At 50.5% G+C, this 10,294-nt stretch overlaps 1 protein-coding gene across 2 annotated transcripts in view; it reads right to left on the minus strand.

Moving 5' to 3' along the window:
* Nucleotides 1-9,717, minus strand: part of LOC111159792 (beta-1,4-N-acetyl-galactosaminyltransferase 3) — a 93,785-nt gene extending 84,068 nt beyond the window's left edge. For both annotated transcript variants that reach the window (XM_022522397.1, XM_022522398.1), the window contains exon 1: nucleotides 9,287-9,717. In XM_022522397.1, coding sequence (XP_022378105.1) covers nucleotides 9,287-9,455 — 169 coding nt within the window. In that variant the 5' untranslated portion in view covers nucleotides 9,456-9,717. The remainder of the gene's footprint in view (nucleotides 1-9,286) is intronic.
* Nucleotides 9,718-10,294: the final 577 nt, after the last annotated feature.

Consider the following 10,294-nt stretch of genomic DNA (forward strand, 5'->3'; position numbering starts at 1 on the left):
AAAAAAAAAAGTATATCTTTGAAAAATATAGTCATTGAATCAACTACGAAAATGGGATAATGTCTCTCTCCCAACTTCTCCCCTTCATTGTGCTGTACACTTCCCTGCCTTCTGGAAGCTGTTCACCTGAGCTCTGTTCCCCATTGTCCTCTCCCTTTTTCCAGGCCCTCAACTTGGCTGGAACAAAAAGGACAACCAAGAAGTGGGATGCTCCATTAACACTTAGTCCCTGGTGTGTGAAGAAATCCTCAATGTCCTCACTCCTCCTGCCAATCCTTGAGTCATAGGTGGTGGTGTGTGGTCAGGAGACCAGCTGTTTGGGACAGGAGGGTGTGTATGTACACATGCCTGCATGCATCCATTTGAACCCGGGTTGGCAGGCAGGGTGGAAAGGAGTGGATCAGAGGATTTGTAAGAAGATCTTAGCAGAGAGGCCTTTAATCTTTGAGGCCAACTGCTTGTGTGGAGACCACGTTGTCAGAAATGACCTTGGAGACCAAGCAGCCAGAAGCCCTGGGATAGCTGCCACCTCTCAGTTCAAGACAACTGAGTCATGAAAGACCAGTGCCAGAATGGCCAAGACTGACTGTCCCCTTGACATCTCAGTGACACTGCAAAGGTTCCAAACCTACTCCTGAAAGAGGCATCTCCTTCCAAAGATTATGAAACTGAAACCCTCACAAGAAAAGGCACTTGCCCAATGACCCTCGATAAGTCCATTACAAAGCTAGGATTTAAACAAAGATGTGTGCCCAATGTTTCTGCCTTCCCGTTCCGGAAATGCTCGGAGTATGCTCAGGGGCACACAGCAGAGGGACCGGCTACCACTTCCCAAGCACAGAGCTCTTGTGCCCTGACTCATCCCCAACAGATCTGTCATTCTCAGCAAAGTCCTTGAGTTCTGATCCGCCCCTCACTCCCCCTAATGCAAATCTTTGCCTGGGATGGGGACAGAAAGATGGAGGCAGTGCTGAATATCAAAGAAAAAATGTGGTTAAAGACCATGTATTTGCTGGCAGGTGCTGGACATAGATGGGGACGGCTGAGGACAGGGCACAGCTGTGTCACGGACTGAGAGCCGAAGAAACACTGGCAAAGGGCTAGCTGAGGAATGTATCTATCCCCTCCTGCCTGCCCAGCCATTTTCCAATTCCTACCAGACTGTAAACTCGAAGGGGGCAGAGACGGGAACCAACAGTCACTGAGCTCTTAATATGTGCAAGGTTTATGTTAAATCTAATTGGGCACCTAATATGTGTTAGGCTCACTACATCCTACAAAATCATAAGAAAAGCTCTACAGGGAAGACATTATAACCCAACCTACCCCCTCCCCTTACCCAGAAGAAGCATCTGAGTCTTGAAAAGGGCTAAGTAAAGTCCTGCAACCAGTGAGTAACTGAGCTTGGATTTGAGCCCTGCCTTGTCTTCAAAGTCCATCATTTTTTCCAGGAACTATCAACGCTTTTTACCCCATAGAGTACCCCAGAAGCAAGTAAATGCTCCATGAACATTTTTAGTTTGAAAATGAATCACCTCTGTGGCCACTCAGGATTTGCAAAATAAATAAAAATGGAAAAATACACATCACTCAGCTTCTGGGCACTGAAGATAACATCCTCGGTCTGTTTGCAGCATCGCTTCTCTATTCCCACCCCCACTTTTCTTTCTCTTCTTCCCATCCGTGGGCCCTTTTCCCAGGTCCTGATAGTGTTAAGCACAATTCTATCTGGGATAGGGTAGGATGAGTGCCTAGGCCCTGCTAGGCACCACAAGAATTCGGTTTAAAAGAAATTAGTAGAGGGGCGCCTGGGTGGCTCAGCGGGTTAAAGCCTCTGCCTCAGCTCAGGTCATGATTTCAGGGTCCTGGGATCGAGCCCCGCATCGGGCTCTCTGCTCAGCAGGGAGCCTGCTTCCTCCTCTCTCTCCCTGCCTCTCTGCCTACTTGTGATCTCTGTCTGTCAAATAAATAAATAAAATCTTAAAAAAAAAAAATAAAGAAAGAAAGAAATTAGTAGAGGAGGCAGATAACATCTCTTCCCTGGGCCTGGTTTCTCATCTGTTAGTAAAGGGGCTGGATCTGTGATGTTTGTGACTTTATGCACATAAGCCACACACAGGCTTGGGGGCTACAGATCTTCACGCTTATGGTCTCACTGCTGGCCTAGCAGGGCAGGAATCCACATGACCAACTTGAGGTTCCTGGCCTTCTGGACCAGTGCCCTCAGTTACCTGATCAGTGGTGATGGGCTTCCCCAAGCTTTACTGAATTTTCCTTGTATTTATGTCTCTGTTCTCAATGACACTGGCTCAGGCCCCAACATCTGTCTAGTAAATTCTAAGTTTTTAATGATCCTCATAAAGAGGTGAGAATTTATTTTCGAATGCCATTCAACTTTGAACACCTAAATAAACTAAAAACCAAAAGAAAAAAAAAAAAGACTGGGAATATTATTTTTTGGCTTTTTTTTCTCCAGAATTCTTGTTTAAAGTATTCCAGAATCCAGCATCTGGTGATCACAGCTTATTATACTTATTATTTTTCTTTCAAACAATCCCTACGTCAAAGTAGTGGGATTATAGGTGATTTTTAATTTCTTCTTCATACTTTTACATATACCATAGCATTTCTATTGACTTCTTTTATGCCTTGATTTGCTCTGAAAAAGAATGTAAGATGACATAAACTGGAAGTCATTGTGGGGGGGAGGGGTGGAATAAAGATATGGGAGGCATAAGATTAATACCAATAGGCAGATCATAAAGCCTTTTACATTTTTTTCCAGATGAACCAAAAACTGAATTCTAAAGCTTTCTAGTAACCAATACAAAGGGAAAAACCTGGTAGTTATACAATTTGCCATGGCCAATAAAAATTTAAACAAATTGCTCAAAAGAAGCACAGCTATTTCTAAAATCAAGACCAGAGAAACCTTTTTGGACAGTTCTCACACACATGATAAGCAATGCTTCTCAAGCCCACCCTGGTAGCAATTCTTCTCTTTTTTTTTTTTTTTAAGATTTTATTTATTTATTTGACAGAGATTACAAGTAGGCAGCGAGGCAGGCAGAGAGAGAGAGGAGGAAGCAGGCTCCCTGCCGAGCAGAGAGCCTGATGCGGGGCTCGATCCCAGAACCCTGGGATCATGACCCGAGCCGAAGGCAGAGGCTTAACCCACTGAGCCACCCAGGCGCCCCCCTGGTAGCAATTCTAATGGAGAATTTCACAGGGCTCTATCTCAGAGCTTTTAGGTCCTGGGTCTTCACTACCTACTCCTTAAGCTATTCTATCAGTTATTTGTGGTACCCGCAGCACGAAAATGTAATTTTACAGGGGTTAATGTGGTCCAGCTACGAAGCTGTCATCTGGTATAATGAACATGCATTATTTTTATAATGATAAATATCAACTTTAAAATAAAGCACGTATTTTTACACAAGAAGTATAAAAATAGGCAAAGCATATCTGTCCTAAGGGTAGTGACTGAAAGGGAATTTAACGGGGGCTGCTGGGTGCTGGCAATGTTCCATTTCTTCATCGGGGTGCTCGTTACACACATATGTTCAGTTTCTGATAATTCAAGCGGTACACTCATATGTGCGCTTTTCTGAACACAGAAGATATTTCAAAGAAAAGTTACAAAAAACAAAATAAAACCCACACGCAGCCAGGGACCTCGAGGATAATTTGTGGCTTTACTTTCTAAAAAAGTTGGTTAGTAGTTTTTAAAAAATTAGCATAAAAAATAAATCACATACAAAAATATCACAAGGATAAAAATAATATTCATTTTTGCTTGTCTCATGGATACTTGTAACACTGAAAGCAGCACTTGTTAGAACCTAAAAGTCTGCAAAATTTAAGGAGCTATCCATCATGCTTTGCTCAGAATATATAACATATCCAGCCCAACGCCCTTTATATACACCCTCCCAACTGTTCTCACCTCCTCCAGTAGTATTTTTTTTTAATATCGGGTAACACAAAAATCTATAAATTGTGGATCACAAGGTGAGAGGGCTCTGAAAGCAAACTACAGAGCTGGTCTGGTTTAGACCTCACCATCCTTGGATATAAGGCAAAGTATTCGTGGAAAATAAAAACGGTAGATTTTGAGACCGGTGGAACTTGGTAGAGAACTAGGCTCCAAGAACAGCCTCTAGGCCCCCTTCCAAAGCAAACTCCGCTATGGCGGCTGCTCCGCTCTGCTCCATAAAGCTCAGCTCTAGAGGGCAAGACCAGCAGGCTCCGTGGCCTGGAAAATTACTGTAGTGCGAGCACCAGCAGCTCCTAAAACCAGCACAGAAGTGGTTGCTTCGAAAGACCTGGTGCTCTGAAGCAGTTCTACCCAGGCAGGGTGTCTGAACAACTCCCTGTACAGGGAGCGTTAAGAAGCCTCCGCACCCCTGAGCAGGCAAATGGGGCAGAGGAGCAGGGGCCTTGACTCCAGACCAAGGGCCCCCGGGGGGGTGTGGGCAGGGTAGATGGCAAGGTGTGCTCCTGCAGCTGTCCTGGCCACATCAGAAGGAGAACGGAAGAGACCAGGGAAAGGAGATGCCAAGTCTGGGTACGGTCTCCTACTCCCTGTCACACACGGCATTCTGGGTCCCGCCGGTCCCAGGGTCCAAAGAAAATACGCTTATGTAAAAAGGCATTGATGGCTTAATTCTTACCCTTTGCATACGTGTGGAAAGGCTATTGTTGTTTATATGTGCTACGCTACAAGGAACAAGAATTCCTAGGTTCTATTCTTGGATCGGTCACTGATAAAGTATCTGCCAGTGGAAAATATCAGGTGCTTGGAAATTCAGAGATTACCATCCATAACCAGGAGGTATTTAGTCAAGTGCCTAGTGTGTGCCCGGAGTGGAATACTGATCTGAATATACACACCCAGGGTGGCAGCAGAAAAAGGGGCCTTAAGTAGGACACAGGAACCAAGGTTCCACGGGAAGGAGGGGCAGAGGAGACATGGTCCCTAGCCACATGGAGCACAGAAGGAGGTGTGCTCCTCTCCAACACTCACCTCTGCTCTGAGGGTCGGCCCTAAGCCACACCAGCCCCACTCTGCCCACACATCTGTCTGACTTACTCTCCTTCTCTCTCTGCCTGTGGCTCAGACTCCTACCTCTGCTAGGGAGGGTCTGTATCCTTTCCAAACCAGCATGACGTGGTGACCCCAGTAGCTGAGGTGCCTGGCTGCCTTCGGTGGGTATGCCCCCTCCGCCCACTAAGGAGTCCATCGGAAGTTACTGGGGCCAACAGGAAAGGTGTGTTACAGATGTAATGCAGCAAGTCAATTCATTCCTGAGCCTGAGGACACTCTAGGGTTCAGTTGGTAAACCTGACCCTGAGAAACAGGGACAGCCGGAACCAGCTTTGCGAGATCTAGAAAGGGGCCGCTGCATGCTATCATTCTGTCCTGGCTCTGGGCCCGAACACAATCTCTTGGCTCCAGCACCAAGTTGGTCCCAGCAGTAGGTCAATTATAGAGCAAAGAACCTAGAAACCATTTTGGTCCAGACCTCTGCCCTCGGGCAGGATTTAGCTAATCCAATCTGAACGAATGGGTATAACTTGTTAAAACCTGCCAGGATGGAGTCTTTAACTTCCAATAATAGCCTGTTCCCAGGGCTGCTTCTCAGCAGGTACACTTCAGTATGGCCGTACTAGTTATTCAACTACCGAAAGACTTCTGAACATGCTGGCATAGAGTGACTGCCCCCAAGCCCTCTGAATGCCCCTGACCACCCTGACCTGCCCCCAGGAGAGCTTCATGACTCAGCAGCTAAAGGGCTTGTGCCAGCCACAGCAAGGGACCTTCCGAGCCCTGTTTAGGCATCCTCCAGGCCAAAGTATCACAAAACTGCTTGATCCTGGCCGGCTCCATTCTACAAGGTTACCTACCCTATTTCCAAACTGCCTTCTCTTATCTACTGAATAAATGTCAGTCTTGAAGGTTGCTTTCAAAGTCTTTCATAATATAGTGCCATCCTATCTCCTCCCTCCTACTCTCTGCTTCATCAAACCCAGATGCTCAACATTCCCAATCGCTAACTTTTCCCTGGTCTTTGTTTATACTGCCTTCTGCCTGGAATAGCCTTCTCTTTCCATATCCATTAAAATCTTACCAACTTCTCAAGCTCTCCTGAAATGTCACCATTTGCATGAAATATTAGTTGGAAGAGCCGTATCCCATTTCCAGGAGTGTCACAGCAACATCTAGTGTCCCCAGTTGTAAAACTTAATGACTGTTCCATATTACAGTTATTTTTATATATGTACCTCAACTCCCCTCATAGAGAGAAAGCTGTTGAGGGGCAGACAACATAATGTGCTCACCATTACATCGAAGTGACCTAGCACAAGGCTTTGCTCAAGGTGTGTGCTCAATAAATATTTGTTTAAGTGAGTGAGTGAACAGTTCTAATTCTTTTGTCCAAGGGACCCATTTTCTATCTGTTAAAGATTTGGGTTGTTTTTCTCTGAGGTTACTCCAGTTGTGGTTGTATCTCCTTCTACATACAGAACCCAAACTACACATCATCCATATCTTAAACTACTGGGTTATTCCATGGAGATGAAGCAGGAAGCTTGCTCCCCCTGTCATTACTTTACCACCCTGGAGTTTGGGTCTGCCATTCCTCTGTACACTTCTTCCAGCGTCAGATCAATGTACCCGTCATACAGGGACAGGCAAATGAAAGGTTCTTGGTAAAGGAGGCCGGCCTTACAGATGACAGGAAGGCTGATGGTAGAGTGAGTTGGCAGGGACTACTAAGGAGAGGAGGCAGGGTGGCTTGCTGGGAAGCAGAGCCAAGCTGGGACTCTGGCTGCTGTGGTCAAGGCCACGGGTACAGTCCTGGAAGGGAAAGTTCTATTGCCTGGTTGCTGTTGGTATGTCAGGGTGTAAAGGAGGGAATGCCAGGAAGCCTTTCCTTACCTCTGTTCTTTAATTCCTCCTCCCCTGCTCTCCCTCCAGAGAAACAGCTCTGAGCTGGGAGTAAGACCTATAGGACAGGAGAGGACTTCGATGAAAGATGTCTGGGCTTCTTGAAAACAAAGAAGGTTGGGAGACAAGGAGCCAGAAAATCCAGGCAAGAGTAGAATACAATGAGACAGCCCAGCACTAAAAGTCACCCTGCAGAGCAGATGGGTTTCGGGGTTCTAGGAGGCTGAGACAAGCAAACGAAAGACCCATCAGGGTCCAGGCCTGGGCTCTCATTAAAAATGATGGTTAGACAAACAAAGACATTGCTGGAACTGGAAGCTGGGAACATCTTTCTGGAGAAGGGTCAGTATGGAAAAAGAAAGAATATGGAAACCCAGTCAGAGTTAAGATTCATCTAGAAGGGAAACCAAACAGCCCCACAAACTGATAGCTAAGGATGAGACAGCCAACAGGAGTCAGGGTAGGAGCCAGAGTGTGAGATTATGATATGGCAAACTGGTTCTGGTCTCTGAGGAAAAAGCACACTTGAGGTAAAGGGAAAGTGTGTTGGGGTGCGGGTGGGAGGAAGAAGAGACATCACTAATTTCAGGATCACAAAGCAACTGCTTTCCTGTTTTTAGTCTATGCAGAGGATCCCACTGGCTACCACATTAACAAAATGGTGGTCACCTTGAGAAGGGGTGTCCCAAGGAGGAGAGAAGGGAGCTCCCACCTGCACACACTTCAAGGGGCTGAGTGGCCACAGTATGGAAGAGCACTCTTTCAAGGCTCAGGGGAGGGAAGAACTAGCTATGGGAAGGCGAGTTTTGGTCACCATAAGGAAGAACTCTCCTATTTGGAGCTGTGGAGCTGTGGCTAAGCAGAGCCCTCCTGGAGCTCTCTGGCCCCGGAAAAGCCCAAGAGGCCAGATCGCACAACCTAAGCATCCAGACCCAGAGGGACCTTAGAGATCATTCAGTCCAACTTCCTCCTTCTACCTGAGAAGCTGCCATTTTCCCTTTGCTCCCCAAACTTGTTAGTGGCAGAACCAGGACTGGCACCCCACTCTCCCTACTTACAGCCAGAATTACTTCAACAGAGAGGTTCTGCAATAAGTATATGTCTCTACCCTGAACCAGCACAATTACTGACCCTAGTAATTCCCTTCCTTTGGCCACAGGAGGAGACAAGGCACCACACCCAACTCTGGGCAGAGCAGTTGACAGGAAGACATGTCAAAGCATCTTCTCACCAGCAATTTCATCACCGCATATAACTTCAGAATTTCCTCAAAGGGGGAAGTGAAGGCATGGGAGACAATGTGCTCCAACTATGAACCTCCACTCATCAGGCTTGCGCAGGGAGCCTCCTCTCTGGGAGCTTCTCCACTTTTTCCTGCTATTGTTGACCTTTTACAGTCCCTGACACTCTTGAAATTTTACTTTTTTATCTCCATCAACAGTAAACTGAAAATGACGTCGGACAGCCATAGCTGTTGGAAGGAAAACGATAAAGAGACCGTTCCCTCCCATGTTCCTAGCAGGAAACTGAGGCACAGAAAAAGTAAGTGGCTCTGGCTACGTTAAACAGAGGAGTAGGGATGTAGCCACTGCCTGGTGCACTGTGCCGTCCATTGTCTCCATGCCCAGGATCTGGTGAGTTCAGTACGTTCCGAAGAGTTCCAAAAAGAGCTTCGGATAACTAGCTGGAGGGGTAGTCAGGACTAGGAGAGGGGCCCGGCTCAGTGAGGAAGAGAAAGGGACCGGGTGTGGGGTAGTGGCGCAGAGGAAGGGGGAGGTGTGGGGACTCTCGGAGGTATGGTTAAAATAAAGAACCGCAGAAAGCGCAGCGGGAGAGGAAAAGGAGCGAGCCACAGAGAAAAGTTTGGGCCGCGCTAACAGGCTAACAGGAGCGCGCCTCCTCGGGGGGCACACGGCCGAGAGCACCCTGGGCACAGACCCCCAGCCCACGCCTGGACCGCGCGTTTCCCTTGCTGGGGGTGGGGGTGGGTGCTGCAAGCCTAGCGTGCGGGAGGTGCCCCGCGTCTCCGCCCGCATTTCCGCGGGTGGTGGGGGGGCGGGCGGGAGCCTCTCTCCACGCCGTCCTCCGAGGGGAGCAGCCAGCAGCCCCGAGGATGCCCCGGCCCCACACGGCCCAGCGGGCAGGCCCGGTTTCGGGCCCCCACGCCCCCCTTCTCTTCCCGGAGTAGGCAGCGGGGCGGCGCCGGGCACCTGGAGACGAAAAGGAGTTGGAAATCGGGTCTGAGGATGAGAGGCGGGTCTCCGCAACCCGGGAGCCACCGGTCCTGTCTCCTCCCACCTCCGCGCCCTCCCCGTGCCCCCGGCGCTCACTTACTCCGGTTCAGGGGGTTTCCGCCGACCTGGGCCGACGCCACCAGTTCCAGATAAAGAGTCCACAGCCCCACGGACACCAGGGCGAGCGCCAGCAGCAGCCGGAAGCGCCTCCGCAGCAGCTTGACCGGGCGCAGGAGCAGCAGGAGCAGCGTGGCCCGGGGGCTCCCCATGGCTTGGCGCCCCGGCCGCAGCCGCCAGCGCGGGACGCTCCGCACCCAGCCCCCGCCCCCCTGCCGGGCCCAGCGCCCCGGGCGCGCGGTGGCCCAGCCCCAGCCCAGCGTCTCAGGGCTCCGCCGAGGCCGTCTCCCCCTGCCGCTCTTCAGCCGGCCGCCGGCTCATGCTCCGCGCGCAAGGGGTCCCTCCAACTGCGCTGGCGCCTCGCAGGTCTCTCTCCGCGAGCAGACCCGGCGCCTCCTCCCCCGAGTGTCCTCGGCGCCCGGCTCTCCTCTCCACGCCTTTCCTCGTCGCAGGCTCGCAGCCTCCCGCCCTCCCGCCCGCCCGCCCGCCTCCTCGCCCGCTCGCTCTCACACTGCCCACAGGGAGGCTTCCCTAGGTGTGCGCCCGCCCGCCTCTCCTCCGCCGCCTCCGGCTTCGGCTCTTTGGCCTAGCCCTTGGCGCGACCACACACCCACCTGTCCCGCCCCCGCCCCGGCCCGGGCCCCGGCCCAGGCCCCGGCCCCGCCCCCGCGGCCCAGGTGGGCTCCGCCCCTGAGAAACCCCGGGGAAGAACCCCTTTTGGCCTCCTTGGGGCAGCAAGAGATGCGGTCCGAGATTGACTGGAGCCTTCGTCGACTCGGACGGTTGGGGTGATGGAGGGGGCGAGTTCTGATCCGAAATCTGTGTGACTGAGGGAAACTGAGGTTACCCCTCCCAGGCACTTAACGGCGTGGCGCCTCAAGCAGAAGTGAAGTAGGAGGTGGGTTGAAGGGGGACGTGGGGTGGGGGAGTGGGGGAGCGGCCACTCTGGGGAAGAGCTGGGGGGCAGGGGGTGACCGACGCCTGAGGCTTT

This window comes from Enhydra lutris, unplaced genomic scaffold, assembly GCF_002288905.1.
Source record: "Enhydra lutris kenyoni isolate GAN:26980312 unplaced genomic scaffold, ASM228890v2 scaffoldscaffold69, whole genome shotgun sequence".
Classification (NCBI taxonomy): Eukaryota; Metazoa; Chordata; class Mammalia; order Carnivora; family Mustelidae; genus Enhydra; species Enhydra lutris.